Here is a 19,495-nt window from a genome sequence, read left to right on the forward strand (position 1 = left end):
CATTGTGGAGAAGCAATGCGTGGTGTATATAGAAAGTTACAAGGAAGGTTGTTTTGCTCTTTTTTCAATTTCTGTTAATATCTTTATGTTTTCATATTTCCAGTGTCTTAGAGGGAACATGGCAGTCAGTTTCAGTGTTAATGAACCGTTGACTTTTATTGAGGGTTGGGGGGCACAGGCATTCTCCTCATAATCTTTTGCTTTCTTGTAGGTATTTTTGTTGATGCTGTAAATTCCGTGGGCCAGACTTCTCTCTTCATTGCTGCATTGCTAGGTCTTGGTAAAATAGTGGATTTGCTGTTGAATTATGGCTCAGATGCTAATCAGTTAAGTATAAAAATGAATTTTTATTCTTAAATTGAAACTAATCTTTTAGTGGTTTTAGTCAACGTAATACACAATATTCGCTATATATAAATGAAGAAATGCTTAAGATGCATGTTGCTATTTTAGCCAAAGATCCTCAGAGGTAAGTAGGTGCCTAATTTTTCTTTATTTCATGGTGTATGTTGTTGTTTGGGAGTACATAAACATTCTAGGTATGCTGCTTTTTTCCCCAGAGGCACAGCTGGTTGAGTGTAGTAGGGGTAGGTTGAAACATTTCTGCTTTACTGTTCCTCAGTCGCTGTTACGATGGAAGCACTCCAGTCCATGCAGCTGCGTTCTCAGGAAATCCATGGATTCTTAGCAAGTTACTGGATGAAGGAGGTGATCTGAGAGTACATGCTAAAGATGGAAAAAATCCTCAGAACTGGGCTATGTCAGCTGGAAAAGAAAGCAGTGCTCAGGTGTGTGTGTGTAATACGTGTTGAATACATGCTAGATATGTGCTCACATCTTCATCTTAAAATGAAGAAACTCCAACATTCCAGGGAGAAATTCTTGGCTTTTACATGTTAGATAATTATTTAATATTATTTTTCGATGTCAGTAATGGTATTTTGAAGTGCTCATGATCCAGATTATTTAACTAAGGTTTTGCTCAGGTGCAGGGCCATGTATGTCTGCAACTTGTTAGGACCTTTATGTGTAAGTGTGCAGTGAAGAGAATGAGAGGCCCTTGTTTTCGATCCCTGATGTGTGTAATTTGTTTGCGTGTACGTGCAATTCAGGAGTAAACCTGAAGTAGTTTTCAAGGGTATCTCAGTCTGTGCATGAACAGTGTCAGCAAATGTGTCATTTTGGCTAGCATGGTAGCAAAATGCGATATCAAGAAGGCTTATTCATGACTGCGATACTAATTTAAGACTCATATTATAGTACTCCTCTTTCCTGTTATTACAGTGCTCCTCTTAAAAAGAAACCTGATACTACAATTTTCAGTGGGTAAATGTCTTAAAAGTTAGTCATCTAGTGTTTGAAGTAAGCTTTCTCTTACATTTTCATGTAATTGATTTTCTTCAAGTTTTTCTGTGTATCCATTTCTTGAAATGCCTATTTAAATATTGCAAGTAACTAGTTATTTTTTCAGTAGTCATGATCTATTAATTTAAAACGGTTTATCTTGCAGTTCTGAAGTAGTTTTGTTGTTGTTGTTTTTTCTCTCCCCCTCCTCTCTAGATGCTGGAATTTATACAGCGTTGTACATTCCACATGCAGGCTGCCATTCAAAATTTTCCCTCTGAGCTACTCGGGAAGGTTGGCTCATCAAAAGCGCTGATCTGCAGTCCGTCTAGGTTTGGTGGTCTTGTTCAAGGGTAAGAATATATTCTCAAGTACTGAGGAATTGAGCTCAGGACTTTTACTTCCATATCCTATTATCTTAAAATTAACATGTTCTTTCTTTTTGACAATATCAGATTTGAAACCAATGTGTGTTAGGAATGATGATACTTTTTATTTGTTGTGAGAGTTCCAAACAGAAACTTGATAGTTGTAAATATCTGTATATTAAGAGATACTCTTGAAATCAACAATGTGAAGTACTGGATTTTAATAGTATTAAAATGGTGGTAACATGAAGTAGTTTGTTTCTTGACCTTTTAAGGTCACTGCAAATGTTCTGGGGGTGTGTTTCCAACCGTTTCAAGAGCTTTTATGTAAGGTACATGTTTGGAACAATACAGACTTATGAACAAAAAGCGATGCAGGATGCTTGTATATATTTTTTTTTAATTGGCTGTCTTACGTTAAACAAACACATAGCATAACAGTGTATCTAAAAAGTTTTAATGAGTTGCACAATAATTTGGAATTTCAGCATCCGCATTACACTTTTTGTGTGGGACCAGTCAAATGCAACATTTGAAATACATGGCTGTTGCAGAATTCTTCAGTTTTCTCTCTCTTTTTTGTATTTTACTCAAAGCTTTGTCATATTAGTTACTCTTATTGCTTATGTTCTTGATACGTAGAAATGTTGACAGTCCTCTGGGTAGACTTCTGAAAGGTGGAGCCAATGCAGCCAAGAACATGTATAGCTTTGGTTTTGGGAAGGTAAGATGCTATGGATAATGGTTTTCTAATGATATTAGTACAGTTTTTCAGAGTCACATATTCTTCACAGTAATTACCCCACCTGTGTGTTATTTTTAATTTTTAGTGCGTTCTTATTTCTACTGAAATGGTGGAAAAAACCTGTGGAGAGCGCAAATATTCAGGCCTTTAGTCTTTAGTAGGCCCTATCAGAGTGTAGTGGTTTAACCCCAGCTGGCAACCAAGCCCCACACAGCCGCTCGCTCACTCCCCCCCGGTGGGATGGGGGAGAGAATCGGAAGGGTAAAAGTGAGAAAACTCGTGGGTTGAGGTAAAGACAGTTTAGTAAGTAAAGCAAAAGCCGTGCACGCAAGCAAAGCAAAACAAGGAATTCATTCACTCCTTCCCATCAGCAGGCAGGTGTTCAGCCATCCCCTGGAAAGCAGGGCTCCATCACGTGTAACGGTGACTTGGGAAGGCAAAAGCCATCACTCCGAACATCCCCCCTTCCTTCTTATTCCCCCAGCTTTATGTGCGGAGCATGACATCATATGGTATGGGATGTCCCTTTGGTCAGCTGGGGTCAGCTGTCCCAGCTGTGTCCCCTCCCAACTCCTCGCTGGTGGGGTGGGGTGAGGAGCAGAAAAGGCCTTGACGCTGTGTAAGCACTGCTCCTAAAGCATCCCTGTGTTGTCAACGCTGTTTCCAGCACAAATCCAAAACACAGCCCCATACTAGCTACTATGAAGAAGATTAACTCTATCCCAGCCAAAACCAGCACGCAAAGGAAGCTGTTTTGGAACAGGCAATAGAAATTCTCCTGTCAAATGTCACCTGTGGGAATTCTTAATTATTGTTTCTACTTTCCCTATTTCAGCTTCAATAGAAAGTTAAGTTTTTGACGTAGATATCTTAACATTTCATTTTGATGCTTTGGCTGATGCTCCCATTGCCATGATTGCACTCAAGTTTTTAGTGAGCTTGCGGCAGATGTGACGGATCTTGGGAACTGTTGAATATTCCTTTTGGTTATGCCCTCGTGTTGTTTCAGTTTTATCTTGCAGGCAGCGGGCATCTAGGGTACTTGGCATCTCTCCCTATTATTGGGGAAAAAGACGTGGTTCAGGCAGATGATGAGCCAACATTTTCTTACCATGTTGGACCATACATGATCATGACAAAGTAAGTGAAATCAAAGGGATTTTAACCCCTCTTAGTGTGCATCTGTTACTATTAAGCAGCAAGTTGTTGTACTAGATGCTTTGTTTGGATAGTTCCTTGTCTATTCTATATTCATCCACTGCTTTCTGCTTGCAACTTGTTTTCTGCAATCCATTGATTAACATCTTCTTTAGATTCCCTTGATATCTGTAGGTTGCTCTAGTCCTTTCCAGCAATATTAACCCAATTATGGCTATTCATTGATAGCAGTATTTCAGTACTGATTCCTTTTGTGGTGGGAAATACGTTGCTGGGGTTGCACAGATTGCATTTTTCAGTGTTTAGTCCTTGTAATTGCTGGGTCAGATCTCAGGCCTCTGGATATGCATGTCTGCAGGCCACTTGCTCACACCTATGGTGAAATGAGAGTTGCGAGTACAGACTGACCCTTGTTTTTTATCTTTTGTATTGTGTAGCAAGTAGTTGTTCCTCAGAGGCATCCAGAGAATTGACAAATTGGTGATTTAATCTTCCCAAAGCTCTGGCTTGTATTGCAGTGTAGCTGATGACCTTTAGTGAAAGGAGTTTTATAGTGTCCTTGTTCTTTACCTTGGGTCATGGAAGCGTAGCATCTCTGGACAGCAAACCTAGCCTGCTACATCCAGTCTTTAACAGGATGAGAATTTATTGTCAATTTGAAAGAATATATGCTATAGCCAGGATCATCAAAGTAATGTTACTAACAGTAGGAGACAGTACCAGAGCATTTCAGAATTACAAAATTATTTGTATGTAATCCTGTAACCGGAAAAAAATACTGCAGAAAGCATCTCGTAGAAATTCTTCTTCTCCTTGTAGCTTAATGTGGGGAGGCAGCAGAGTTACAGTGAAGGAACTCAGCTTTGAGCCCCATCAGAACTGTAGTAAACAACGTTTAGCTGATCTTCTCATTGCAGAGCAGGAACATAGTAGGTAAGAAAGAATGTGCAGTAGCCACAAGTGCTCCTGAGGTTTGGGTGTCTCCAATGATGGGAGGAAATGTGATTAACCTGGGGAGGACTGTTAGGCTGTGGTTGCACTTTCTCCCCAAATGAGAAATACAGGTCTCTTTCTTCTCCTGTCTCTTCCCACTCCATTTCCTCCCCAGTGGATAATACAGGAGAAGATGATACTCTCTTCTCATATGTCTGGATGAATGCTTCATTGCACATTTCTTGGATGGCTTGTTTATAGGTTCTCCTAGTTGTGGCAGTGAGCACTGTTTCCTAAATGCCTCCCAGTCTACGGTTCTTTTAAAATTTTGGGTATTGTAATGAAAAGTTAGAAGCATTCACATTGTGTTGATAAAAACATCTAGAAGGCCAGGACTCCTTCTCTTTTAATCTCATATTTGCCTTACAATTTTTTTTTTCCTCTCCCTTTACAGTAAACTCCGTCATCCTCATTTGCTACAGTTGTTGTCTGTCTGTCTGTCTAGTGACTTGGAGAAAACCCGTTTAGTATATGAAAGGGTTAACTTTGGTTCTCTGTACAGCATCCTTCATGAAAGGGTAATTGGAATACTTGTTTTTTAAATAGTAATTAATTGAGAGGAAAAAGTTTAGTAACTACATCTACCATCTTTACTGAAAGAACAGGAAGACAAAATCATCCATCTGTGTATCTGGGTTTCTGTTTCATTGCACAGTATCGGATACTCTGTGTAAGCTGGTAAAGTTTGTAATTGGCAAATACTTCAGTTAACGTTTAGGTGCAATTGCATTGATTTTCTTGTTTGGTGTCAGTCTTAAAATGGCTGCTGTTAAATTCAATTAATCTTCTGCATGTGGTTGTATATTGCAAATGTGGCGAGACCAGGTTTTGCCCTTGAATATTGGTATGTAGTATGTTGCAAACTGCCTGCGTATAAAAGTGAAGGCTTGAACTCAGTTGTGGGTTTTGTTTTTTTTTTTAAATCAACTGATTAGTGTTTTATTTTTGTTGTTCTATATTTTTCTCTTCCTTTTTTGCAGTTAATTGAGTCGTTATTTTATTTCTTTAACTGTTTGAATGCAGTCGTCTAAATTACTTGAGAAATTGCAGTCAAAGGCAAGAAATTCTAAGAGTTCATTCTGCTTCAGAGTGAATTTTGGCATAGTCAATATCTTTTCTTAATTACTTTTTAAGGTATTATTAGCTGGTTTGGTATTGAGAACAAACATTATTTAGCAAGTGCAATTCGTCTGACTTTTGCTACAGTGTGTTTCATGTTTGCTTTCTTTGCTTTCTTCTGTACAATAATAGTTTTCCCCTACATCAAGCTTTAAGACCTCCAATGCAAATTGGTACTTCGGTTTTTTTCAGCGTACAGAATTCCCGGTACTGCACATGGAGACGATTTTGCACGTGCTGCTTCAAATTAATGACGCTTTGCGCTTTCTACATTCCCGTGGATTTATCCACCGTTCGCTTACCTCCTATGCTATCCAGATTGTTTCTTCTGGTGAGGCAAAGCTGTGCAACTTGGAATACATGATAGAGAGGTAAAGAACTTCCTCACTGTTTCTGTCAAAGGGACAAACACAAGTAAAGTCAAATTCAGTGCTAAGTTCTGCTGAAGTGCCCCTCTTGATGACTAGAAACTCCTGCCCCTGAGTCAGGCGACAGAGTTACAGGAGTAAAGAACTTGAAACTATTACTGCTCAGGTACATTAATTTTGCCACAGGCAGTATGGCAAGTTTCAGGTGGACTTGTTTCTATGTTATAAGTATCTGAAAATAGAAACTAGTAAGAGAAGCAGCTCTTTACTGGAGTATAAAAATACCACCATAGAGAAATAGAACCTAATCTTACAGAACAGAGATGAAATTCCTCTTTGAGTCACTAATCTGCTGCTGGGCTGGAAATAATTTAAGTCCCCTCTTCTTATACTGAACTTGTGCTTATGGAAGCTTACCTAAAATGGTTGAAGATTCCACACCTCATTGAACTGGTAATAATTAAGTACCACCAGTGACAAAAAGAGTATTTCTTTTACGAGAGACACCATTCATTTCATCTAGGTAAATTATTACTTACGTAAATTTTTTACTTCTTTCCGGTAGCACTGTCTGATTAGAAAGGAAGTAAATGGCTGGTTAGACTGCAAAGAAAGAGAGTAAAATTCGTAATAAACAAAAATTTGCTGATGGCAATGTCCTGAAAGGAGCAAAGATACTTCCTAACCTCCTCGCAAACTCAATTTGTTAATAAACCTTGACGATTTCTTGGCTATTTCAGATACAGCTTACTGTGAAATGAATGAAAAAAAAAGTGTAGTTAAATATGAGGAGGAAGTTATGTTCTAGACATATGTATACATTGCAAAATAAATGTATTTTGTCCGTGGTCAGAGAATGCTGGCGAGAGCTAAAGGGTTGCTTTTAAAATTCCTATTGGGAAATTTTCAACTTTCTCAGAATTCTTTTTGAGTGTAAATTTATTAAAGAAGGTGTTACTTTTGCCAGAAAGTCTTTGCTGTAATGTGCCAAAATACATTTATTGGTGTGAAAATATTACACATTTTTATTTGCAGGTATACTCTGGACCTTTTAGGTGTTTAAACTAAAAGCAGATATAACAAACTCAGGTGTTTAATTCTAGAAGATATACCTTCTAGTTGAATGTGGTGTATGTCCCAATTTACAACTTTTTTGCCTTTATACAGCAAAGATGGCGGAGAACACAGTGATCTGACACGTATTCCTATCCCAGTCCAGCTGTATAAGTGGTGCTCTCCTGAAGTAATCCTTGAAAAAGTTGTCACGGTCAAATCGGATATTTATAGCTTCTGTACAGTGGTGCAGGAGGCCTTGACAGGTATATCTATAGGTTTAGGCTTTTGTCACTAGGGTAATCGACTGGATGTTTTCAATGCAGACTGTCAGCCACCTAATGTCTGTTTAAGCCCCCTATGTGACTGGATAAAACCTTGCTGTGATGTCTCATACTGAGTTAACTTGGAAAAGGAACCCTTCCAGGCAAAAACCCCAAATGTTAATGACAATAGCAAAGACTACTGGAAACTTGTAAAATGTAATCAGAAATCTTTAAATTGCATAACTAAGGGACGAGATTAATGGTTAGTATTAGAAAAATACAATCTTGTGTATGGTGTTTTTCTGCTGTCTATCTTCTTCATACGAGGACAGCAAAACATTCAGTTAACTCTCTACAATGTGCAAAATGAGCCTGTGCAGCTTTCATCTTTTTGATCACTAAGATAACTTACAGATAATTTATTGTTATTACAGATAACGTAATGTGTGTTATGTATTGACTTTGACTATTTTGACAGTGAAATGGGATAAACAATTACCCTAAAATTAAACCTCTATTAGCTTGTTGGTAATGAAAAATCTAGAGCATGGTTTACAGTGTAACTGTCCTCTAGAGATTACTGTCAGCTCCCTTTAAAGCATCCCCTCTTGAAATAAGATAGGGAGAAGATGCCAGGCTGGACTGAGTGCTCGTTTGGTTCATGACAGTAGTTGTAAATTAGGGAATGTGCAGACAATAATGCTTCAGTATCTCCGATTCTTTTTTCTTTTTTTCTTCTTTATTTTCATTAACATTGGTATACAGTTTGTGACATAAAGTCTATATTGATGTCTTGCAGAGACCCCTCCCTGGAAAGGTCTTGAAGACTCAGTTATTAAACCACTCATAATTTCGGGACAACAGTTAGAAGCAGATGTCAGACTTCCTATGCCCTATTACAGTATCGTAAAGTCAGGGCTAGAACCTAAACAGAAGAACCGCTCCATGAAACTTCAGGATATTCAATATATACTGAAAAATGACTTAAAGGTGACTTCCAGGATTGTAGCCTTTCATGTATTTAAAACGGCAGACAGAGTTTTGTGTCCATTCAGATTCAAGTTGTTCTGCTTAAATCTAGGTGGGAGGCAATCTGAACATTGAGTATCCTCTTCTGATCATGGAGGCAAACCACCTTAAAAGAGAAGGCAGAGACATTGAACTGTCAAATATAGTTGTCTTTTGTTCTGTTTTTTGTATTACAGGACTTAACTAAATCTCAAACTGGTCATGCTGATGAAATGTCAAAAGCACAAAGACCCGCTGTTTTTGCAGATGTGAATATCTGTTTGGCATCAGCTGTTAGCTACCAGAAGAGAACACAGGAATTGCAGGGAAAAGAGATAACCGAGGCTGGTGAGTTTTTTCTAGTAAGATGTCGTGTGTCTTTCACTTAGACCTTTATGGACTGAGGAACATGCTAATATAAATAATTAAAATGTGAGCACTTACAGATTTTATGACATAGTTTGAAAATAGAAAGCAGTTAGCTTTGGATTCTAGTTACCGCCCTAATTGTTAACGTAAACTCAAGACTGTAAGTCTGGTTAATATTTGAAGTTCAGGCACGCTGTTTTTAGCCCAGGTGTTAAATGCTGCTCACGTAATCTCTAAAAGACGTTAACTCCTAAATGTACAAAAGCAGTGTGTTTGATGGACATCTGGAGAAATGGCTTAATATTTAAAATAAAATTTTTCAGGCAGCTCTAATGCCCCAAGATACTCTCTTTTACCTGAGGAGAATAGTGCTTTAGTGGACCAAGAGGCATCAACCAGTCTACAGCCAGTTGCACAGGATGAAAATCGTGATGTATCTTCTGAACTCCTGACGACCCTCAGTGTCAGTGATGTGGATGACAGCCTCTGTAGCTTCGAAATCAATGAAATCTTTGCCAGTTATCTAGAACTTCACGACTTCCTGGAAGAAGGAGCTGGATTAGGTCAAACTCTAAAGGATGAAAAAAGGCAGCAAAAGGAAGAAAATAAGGCTACCCTCAGAGACCTATATGCATCCCCCAGAGTGCCCTGTGAGGAAAAGCCAGTTTATGAGGAAGGTGGCTTTTCAGAATCGGGTACAGAGTACACTACAGAAGAGGAGGAGAGGATAAGTGAGGCCTCTGACTTATACATGCTGGCACAGGTGAGAGGAGATGCTGGGAGAAGAATGAGTAGTCTGTCCCAAAAGGAGCTGCAGTACATCAGCAAATGTGTCCTTGATTTAAAGATTGCTCAAAGCATGTTGCAGCAGGCAGCAGATTCTCTGTGCAGAACAGAGGAGAAACTGGACAAATTAGGGGCCACTGAAAAGCAAAAGAAGCTGCGCCAGGAAATCAGAATGAATCAGCTTTCTAAGCAAATTTTTCAAGAAAGACACTGGAGCAGTTCTGATGATACTTCCCAAAATACCAATAACCCTTTTTCTGGAGTTAATACTTTTTTGTGGAAGGCTGTAGGTCCACCATCAAGTGACTATATTCCACCACTGTTAAGATGTCAGGCACAAGGAGCATTGAGTGGAAACAGTTTCCAAGCTGTTTCAAAGACAGCAAAGGAAATGGAGGCAATTCAAAATGAAAAGTGGAAGTGCTTTCATGAGATGAGTAAGAGTAAAAATGAAAACAACCGTCATGATCTCAGCTTCAGTGTGGTGAAAAGCCTGGATGATCAAATGAGCCTAGACTGTGAGGTAAAGTGTAGAGCAGGGTGACTGTGTTTATCACTTCTGTATTCCTTAGCAGGTAAAGAGACGTAGTTATGGATGGTGTCCAAAAGGAGGGATGAATCTGTCTTTTAAAATATATGCTCATACCATGTGCATTATATATAGGAATGAAAATAGTCAGCTCAGCAGTGCAATAGTATTATTTCTTCTTTCTCCCCTCCTTGCCCCCCAGCAAAATACTAGTCCAGTGGCTTAGAAGGGAATAAAATCCTGTACTAAAAGGGAGATGGGACTGTCAGGGAAAAGGGCAAGCAGAGAAATATTTCTGTTTGTATACTTAGTTATGGAGGTCTAAGCTGTCATTAGTAAGGGCTTCTAGATAATTTTCATTATTAAATATAAGTAGTTGACATGCTTAGCCCAAAGAGAAAGAGAGAAATTCATGTATGTATCTGCTGTAGGAATAATCTTGAATCATTTAGGTCGACTCATTCCCCTGGGAACTACATTATGGTAGTTTGCGTGCGTACATATGAAACCTGCTATAAACCCAGGGCAGAGTTTTTACTAGGCTAAGGCCTGGAGTTGTCATCCTTTCTCATGAGCAGTGCTACTAAAATATAATCTAGGGAATAAAATTTGCACAGTCCGGTTCTTAGTATATCTTATAGACAGTTCAACTAGTAATTACCAGAATGCCCGACATGTGCTGAATCATGGCTTGTTGGACTCATTTCAGCATCTACTCCCACGTGTATCTGTAAGATGCAAAAATAAGTTCAATTTGCAGCATCAGAGAGAAGGTGATTCACATTCTGCAGCAAGTGGAAGTAAAGAAGAGAGGTGGTGAGTTTTGATCGTATTCACAGAAGAGTTAACTCTAGCAGATTCATCTTGATACAGCCACTGTCAAAAGTAGACCCATGCAGGATCAAGGATGGCATTAAATGTTTTTTCAATAAGTCAAAAGCCATCTGTCCAATTAGGACCGTACTGTGAGTCAGTCAGCTGCAGAGCTGACAGGGTAACTGCTGTGACAGGGCAGTTACTTTTTAAAAGTGGTGTTCAGACAGATTCCAGATGCCTCTCTGATGGATGTCAGCGGACCAAAACTGTAACAGTGCCTAAGGAGAGCAATCTAGTAAGTTACTAGTAAGGGTGGTTCTCCTCTCTCTGCACAGCCTCATTCAATTCTCAGTAGCAATACTTTGGCTTTGATAGGTGTAGGACTAGGACCTATGTTAGGGGCTGTGGGAGTACAACAGTCTTGCTAAACCTAGTGACAACAGAGCATATGTTACTTTGTTACGTTTGCTGTGCTTTTTAATGTCGTCCCTTTGTATTTCTAAGTATGGGTGGAAAGTACGTGTTAAAAGTACCTAGCAAAACTTGTGCAAATTAATGTGTCTTACTAGTTGGAAAGGTGAGGATAGGCACCTCCTTCAGTGTTTGGATCAAATCAGTCAGGAAAGCTGTTGCAGTTTTTAAGTTGATTCATGACCCGGTTGGATAAGTAAGACCCGTTGGTAAAAGACATATTTGGTTAGAGCATAAATATGCTAGATGCTGACACGTGGCTAGATGGTCAAGTGAATGAACTCTAGATTGGAATTGGGTTGGTGGTAGGATTGTTGTTATACAAGTCTGAATTTCTGAATATCTTCAGTTGTCCACTTATCACCTTACTGACCTGAATAAAACACATCTGCATAGCATTCATTGTCTGTTAGTGTTTGTATGGATATATCATCTGAAGGCAGTTGACAGCTTTTGAAATCTAGATTTTAATGTACAGCTTGTCCGGTTAATCTATGATAGACCTAAATAACTATCTGTCCTTTCTAAGCTTCTGATGGCTCAATCTACTGGTTCTGTTGGGTTCTTAGAACATGTGTGCTCTCAGCCTTCTAATTAACATTAAAAAAACTTCTAGTCTTTTACTGACTGGGGAATACTTAACACAATATGCTTGTGCATTAACAGAATTCGATGCATTTCATAATGACTTATTATAGGTGCTATCCGAAATCAAGAACTGAAATTTACAGTACCGAAATAAATGAGGACAGAAGGATGATGCAATCAGAATGGAGGAGTAAGTAAATCAGTGTGAACTCGACATTAATGTTAGCAAGTCTTACTGCAGTGCAGCGCATTAAAACTTAACACATTTTGTTACTTAAGAAAGGTCTGTGTGCCTTAATTGCTGAAGCTCTATTGGGCTGTTCTTGGATGACAACCAAATGAGTAGGATCCTGTGTCTTGCACATTCAGGGCATAAAATAATCACAACCACATTAAGATAGTTTGATTATAAAGCTCAAGGAATTTCTAGCCCTGTTTTGGAGAATGTAAGGGAGGGACAGCATATGAATTTAGAAAGGGTAGTATAGCAATGACCAGTGGATGGCAGTACAGGCATGAATAATAGAGAACGCAAACTAACAATTGTTCATGTAAAGACTTGACCATATCAATTTATGCAGGTTTTAAGCTTTCCTAAAAATGGAAGGAAGTGTTTACCTCTTTTCATGATAAAGGAGTTTACAGGCTATAACTTCAGCATTTCCAAGTCTGCAGACACAATGAAACACAGGGAATGCTTTGAAGGTCCAGATTCTGTTGTGTGAACTGGTAATTTTGTTCTTTTTGTGTAGCTGAAGTAAAGCAAATGGCCAGAAGAGTGGCCTTAGGACAACTACAACTTGGCTCTCCATATCCAGCCAGTGAATGTACATCTGAAAGTGAAGCAGAGAGTATAAAGGAAGCCTTTCAACATGTCACTGTTAGAGTCCAAAAGAGTCAAGACCCACAAAGATATAGGTGGCAGACAGGTGATAATGTTGAGCCTTGGGATCTGGGCAGTGAGGGTAGATCTGAATCTGAGGAGAGTGATCTGGAGTCTGCATTCAGAAGTTCTGGAGGTAAGGTTGAAAATAAAAAAATAATTTCTTCTCTTTTCATCTCTCTCCATCTCCCAGCAGATTTCAGCTTCTGTGCTTTTGTTACAATAATTGTCAATTTTATTTTCCAGAGTCTTGCCCCCAAAGCAGGTTAATCACTCAGTCATTGGTGAACATAAATAATAGACCAAGATGAGTATTAGATGTTAATAGGTGGAGGTAATGTCCAGTGAGCTTGGAGATCCTTCATCGTCATTGACTACCATGTGTCAGCATGGGAGACCCAAAGCTTTCAAATCCATGAGTATGCTTTCACACTTTCTTTCTTTCAATTGGACTACAGAGATGCTTTTTCTGTAGCAGCATAGTGGGTATTGCTTTTGTAATAGTTTTGGATAAAGGAACAAGGAAAGCTTCACATGCCTAGATTAACAATGTGAGCATTTAAGTGTCATTATTTGTCCATATTCCTGACAGATAGTGTGGTTTTACTGTCAGCTCTCATTGATATTCCATCAGTGGTTCAGGTCACTCCATATTATTTTTTGCCTAATAATTTTGTTCCATTCTGACATCCTAGGGAGAAGTTGCCAGTCACCATCACAAGATGAACAAGCAGAGTTTGGAATAGCCATTCATAAGAATTCAGTCCTTCCTCCACAAGTTGAGAATCTCTCTAGAGTATGTATAGTAATCCAAGAAAGATAGCTGCAGCTAGTTATCTGTAAAACAGTTCAGCCTGGTCTCTCCATGTTGCACATGAACTACCAAGACAGCTGATCTTTTCAGTTGTGGTCTGACTAACAATCCCGCTTCTTCCCCCTCCTTTTTTTTGTTTGGTTCTATAAATCATCAAGGTAATGTAAGGAGCAGGAGGTAGGTTGAAACTCGGAGTGATCAAATGATATTTAATTTCAATTTGATGAAGTATTCTTTAACATTATTGACTAAAATGTATATTCTTTAATAGAGAGTGGAGAAAGCATCTCAAATGATGATGTCTTTCACAGGGGCATTCAAGGGAATTACATTGTTCCCTTAATTCATCTCTTGAGGTGTCTGAAGAATTCTTGACTGCTGATCCTGATTATTTCCTTCCTCCTACTACTCAGGGAAGTTCAGCACTAGAGGTAAAAATAACAGAAAAGACAAGAATGAAGTCTGTGTCAAGAACTTTGGATGTAAGTTACAGAACATGTAGTTTTATTATGCTCCCTTTTGATTTGAAGAAGAGCTGTAGAAAATGGAAGAATGACAGTTGTTATTCTTTTATTTTGAAATAATATCTACAAATAAAGATTTATCTAAAAGTAAGAAAATTCTAACCCTGTTCCTTTAAAACACGCACCCCTACCCCAAAAAAAACGCCCAAAAAACTCCAAACAACTAAAACCCCACAAACACCCAGACTCCCAAAACACCAGGGGCATGTTTTCTTAATGTGTTTACTAGGAAATTACATAATCTGTGGCTGAGAAAAGTTTTAGGCAGTTGATAATCTCAGCCTTTCCTTCACAGCTTTATTAATTATAGTACTCAATAGTCTTAAAACGATCTTCATTCATTTCTTGAAGATTTGAAACTATTGTATGGACTATAAAATCCAATCCATGCTGTTTGCTGATAAGCTCTTGAAAAGTTTGTCTCTCCATTCTGATTGTTGTGAACATCATCCTGTGAGAGTTGTCCTACCCTTCACAGCTTGCCTGTGAGAAATTGAATTTGCTTCCTTTTCCCCCAACTTCAGACTGCAAATGCTGAGGGCAAATTAGAAGATACTTGTGAAGGATTTTTACAGAAACAGTTGCCTGAAGATGCAGGATCAGGTGTTCAAGTTTCAGGTAAATGTGCTGTTTCTTTTGAATGTATTTTTGAGTCAGGGAGACGGAGTCTTGTTGCACTTGTATTTTTGTCAGCAGCACACCTGTCAGAAAGCTGGAGCTTGATTCTTCAGGATCACTTGGTCTCTTATTCCTCATTATTTTAGTGAGAGTTCAGGACACTTAGAATTTTGGAAGATGAGGTTTGGGTATTGCAGTCACTGAAATACTGTTGAGTGCAATAATTATGTACTTGCTGTGTTTCAGTTAAAAAAATGAACCAAAACTTGTTTGCAACATCTTTGTTTTTACCCTAGGGCTAAGTTTAATGTTTTTATGCAACTTGCTATGGTGCTGGAAACTGAATTAGAGTTGTATTTACACATTAATATTCTTATTGCTAGAAGGATCTTGAGCTTAAAAACTGTAAGAGCTGACATTGTATGTGTGCAGAATAATGGAAAGATCATCGCTATTTCTCTAGTCTGTTGCCTTTCTTAGCTCAAATTTGTAAATGTTGCGATATTCCCCAGTGCTTCAGTGGTTGACTGTCTGGCAGCTGTGGTATGTTTATGAAAATGCATCTTTAAAACACATTTATCTCTTGACAACAACAAAGGTCATAAGAACTAAAAAATTTGATAAAGTTGAAATTTCCTGTTCAATGAGTTCTGTCACTTTCTTTTGTACTTGCAAAACCCAATAACAGGGGACATTTGTTATTTGTATTCAGGAGGAAGTATACTGTTCTGCAGCACAGCAGCACAGAACTCCGGCAATAACACACAAGGAGTGAATCAATTTAGCCATATGCCTGTAGCCAGGTAGACAGACTTATTTTCATCGTTACTTCAAGCATAAAAAAGTATGCTCTCTTTATTAATTCTGCTTATATATCTAATATTCAAATACGATGCCAGTGGTATTTTTTAATGATTATCTACATACCATAGTTCCTTGCCAAGAAAATATTAAAAGGACTTTCACAAGTCTCATGGGGGTTTGTCTTTTACAGTGTTCAGTATTTTTTTTTGTTTGCTTAATGAGGGAGCTAAAATAGGAAAAATAAGTCATGTATATATTACAATTCCTTTTACACTGATGGACGACAGTATTAAACAGAGCAAAGGTAATTCAAATTAAGACTTCAGTCATCTGTTTTAATTTTTTTGTGCTTTGGTTTTGGAGCTTGAGTGGCATGAAGATCATGCCTTTTTCCCCTCCCGTGGGAAGAATCTGCTGCAAGTATGCTCACTGCATCTTGCCTGCAGGTAACATTAGCCCATGCTTGGAGACTTGCAGTCTCATCTGTCAAACATGAGGTGTTTATATCCAGTATTTTTGTAAATTTTATATTCTACTAGTATGCAGAGATGTTGGCCAGAATCACCACCTCATGCTGCAAGGGGTACTTTCACTTAAAGAGAAACAGTCCTTGCCCTGAAGGTCTTTCAGCAGTGGCTTTCAGGCTTAACGGCCCCTTCTCTCCCTGTAGCTCAGCTTTCCTTGTGTTCCTCTGGGGTTAGCAGGTGCTCACTTTCTCAGAGTGTGGGAGTGAGAGCTCCTTGTACTGTCTGTCAGTGTTGTACCCTCTCTCTTCCACTGAAGGAACTGAGTTACCACTATCAAAGGTAGGCAGCAAGTGTGTAAATACTTGGCCTTGAGGTAAAAGGTAATGGTTTTGGTTGCTCCCTTCACTTAGGAACTGAGTTTTTGCCAGCAGGCCAGAGAGGACTGTTGCTCTCTGACCATCTGACTAATCCCCTTCGAATGCCTCTTTCACCTTGATTGGGTTTGTTACAGTTTGAGAGAACAGCTTACAATGCAGACCAGGCAAAGGATGATGAAACAATGTAGTGATGTGTATTTGTAGATTTTTACTTAACTTTCAGTTTTGTTTTGAAACTGTATATGTCAATTAGAAGTTTTCTCCTTACCAGATACAAATCCATAATGTGCTTAAAATGGTATTTTTCTCCTAGCACTCTCCATCTTCTCAGGTTTTAAGCAAAAAGCAGTCTACCTCAGAGAGAAGGTAGTCCTTTAAACTTTTTGAGAGAGAGGAAACTAAATACATTTATTTTCATAATTCTCTGAGAGGATCAGTGAATATGACCTTTCTTCCTTCATTCCAGTGTTGAAGCAGCCCAAGAAGTGATACTGTGGGAGCCACAGGAGGAACACAAAGAAAAAGATGTGTAAGAGTCACAGACCATTTTATATCAAAACTTCAGCAAGTTGGTCATTATCATTGTAAAAGTTTTGTGTTGATGCAAAACAGGAAGGTGAGAGACCAAAGCTGAGAGACAGAAAGCTATCTGAAGTATTGAAAGAGTATTTTCTTGCGATAAGTTGGGAGATTGGTATACAAGAGCTATCACATACAGTTGTCCTTAGTTTGAAATACTTTCATATCATAAGTAATGAACATAGTGTTAAGCTGGGTGTGCTTCTTCACATTAAGGTGTTTCTTCTGTCTGTGTTACACAGAAGAAATAAAATTACTTTAAAGAGCAAATCGTTAGTATGTAGCTAAATAAATTTTATTACAAAAATGGTCTTGTGATTGAGATTCTCAGGAAAAATTTGCAGAGTAGGTTTGTGACTTAACTAGTAAAGTTAATTTCTTTTTATAGATGATGGAGATTTGCATAGAAATTACTGATTTGGTAACAGTAGATGTCTGTTCATTTCATGGTCTTCTGAGGACAATGTAATCCAGGGTATATCTGCAGAAGATGTTGGTTTGCTTTATATAATCCCAGTCCTGCAGCCACTTAAGAATTTTTGTACGTTGAGTGGACATCACTGCCTGTGCAGATCTTTAGCAGTTTCAGTTTATCTGAGTAGTTCTTTGAAAGGCTCCGAAGACCTACATTTAGTCTTAATTAAGGGATCGTTAGTTTTTGTTAAACCTTGAGGTCTTCGCTTGGCTTTGGAGAGAGCTTTCTACCTAGTGATTCACATTTGAAGTTCTTGCCCTTTCTGGAGGCAGTTTCCTGAGCTTGCTTTTATAGGAGAATTATTAAAATTAAGAAATCTTGCAAAGGAAGGGAAAGCAAGTGATTAACCTTTTCTGTCTCTGCAAGATTATTGAAGATGGTGATATTTAGCCTTCCAAGAATTCTGTGGGAAGTTTTCAAAGGGAACGTCTCTCTTCCTTCTGGAAAACTAGATAAGACTGAACAAAATTAAAATTTAAAGAACCTGAAAATAGCAGAATTTAGTGATTCACAAGTGTAAGAAGTGGCTATTCTAACTGTCGGAACATCTTTCAAAACTTCAGATCAGTGACAGATATTCAGGATTTGTCGAGTATCCCCTATGAGCAAGAGAGCTACTACAGGGATATAGATTGTAAAACGCCTAGAGTGAGTCATGCACCAACGAGCGTCAGCACTCCACTCAGCTCAGGTAAGTGCAGAGAAGAAAGAAGGAAGGACCAGTGAATTACTTAACCTTTCTGTGCCAGGAGTCAGACCTTTCTGCCAAGACTTGCTAATGAAAAATCATTGATATGAATCATGGAAACTCCATTCACGTAGTACCAATGCAAAAATGTCAGGCTTGGAATAAGTAACAACAAGAAATGCTGTAGCTGTTGTTTGAAATCTCATTGTTTTGGTCTGGATAGTTACAACTTCGTAGTTAGATCCTGCTTGGTCAAAAGAAATCTCTAACATAGAACTAAAGGAGAATTTATGGGGACACAGCTGAAAAAGCTTGTATCTGAAAGGTCTCTGAAAGATAATTACTGGGTAGTTAATGGTAGCCTTCATAAATCAGAAATTGTTTTAGACGTTTAAAATTGATTTGGAGTGATACATGTAGATTTTAGCATTTTAAAGACAGACAATGTAATAAGCACTTAGTGTGTTTTGAGTGTTGATAAAGTGATCTCAATGTTTTTTGAACTGAAGTGTTCTTTAAGAGCAACGAATTATCATTTGCTTTGTACTTTCATTAATTCGGTGTAATACAGTAGTCAAAATTTCTCAGTTGGCAAAGTTTTGCATAAAAAATGTCTGAGATTGAACTCCTAGGTAATCAGTTTGGACTTCTGCTTGGAGATCATTTATGGACAATAATTTCTTAGAGTTGCCTGTGCAGGTGCCTGTTCAAATACAAGAAACCTTTTTCTGCTTCCGTTGAAATGTGACCAAGGTACAAAAAAATCCAAAAATCATTTTCCACCTTTGCTATCATCCTTTTCTTTTTTTAATTCTAGAAGAAAAAATTCCAGTAGCCTTTGAGAAATACAAACACTGCCATGAAGTAGCTTCAGATTGTTCCTTTTGCGGTTCTCAAGAGATCTCTTCTGCAGCGTCCAGGACATTCACTACAGCCTATGAAGAGGGAAGGAGCACTGAAATTCCTTCTGTTGCTTGCTCATCTGAATTGAATGAGCCTGTAAGTCTAGAAAATTTACCTTATGCCAGCCATTCTTTAAAATCTTTTTAAAAATACTTTTCCTTAAAATAAATGCAAGATGAGAAGCACAGAGATACTTCTAGGTCTTTGTGAGTATTTTGGAATCCTGGATCTGTTGGCATAATGACAAAAGTTCTGACTGATTTCAAAGTAGTCAGTGTGTGCCACTGATTATACAAAGAGTTGGCTTCCCCTTGCACTTAATCTTATGTAAATGTTGACCACTATCAAAATGGCCTTGCCTGCCCTGCATCCCTTCCCTGGC

General features: G+C 38.4%; 1 protein-coding gene across 1 annotated transcript; it reads left to right on the plus strand.

Moving 5' to 3' along the window:
• Nucleotides 1–211: 211 nt before the first annotated feature.
• On the plus strand, nt 212–19,209 carry TEX14 (testis expressed 14; the record flags this gene model as incomplete). The annotated part of the gene is made up of 22 exons (XM_009578156.1): nt 212–326; nt 623–788; nt 1,561–1,697; nt 2,355–2,436; nt 3,467–3,597; nt 4,435–4,548; nt 5,003–5,126; nt 5,920–6,098; nt 7,263–7,414; nt 8,214–8,404; nt 8,620–8,770; nt 9,115–10,105; nt 10,812–10,922; nt 12,092–12,171; nt 12,734–13,000; nt 13,560–13,660; nt 13,990–14,109; nt 14,727–14,820; nt 15,533–15,623; nt 16,935–16,997; nt 18,086–18,213; nt 19,028–19,209. Coding segments are annotated over 22 exons (3,770 nt in total), but the record flags the coding sequence as incomplete, so codon positions are not given.
• Between the last annotated feature and the right edge of the window lie 286 nt (nt 19,210–19,495).

This window comes from Fulmarus glacialis, unplaced genomic scaffold (assembly GCF_000690835.1).
Source record: "Fulmarus glacialis isolate BGI_N327 unplaced genomic scaffold, ASM69083v1 scaffold51305, whole genome shotgun sequence".
Taxonomy (NCBI): domain Eukaryota; kingdom Metazoa; phylum Chordata; class Aves; order Procellariiformes; family Procellariidae; genus Fulmarus; species Fulmarus glacialis.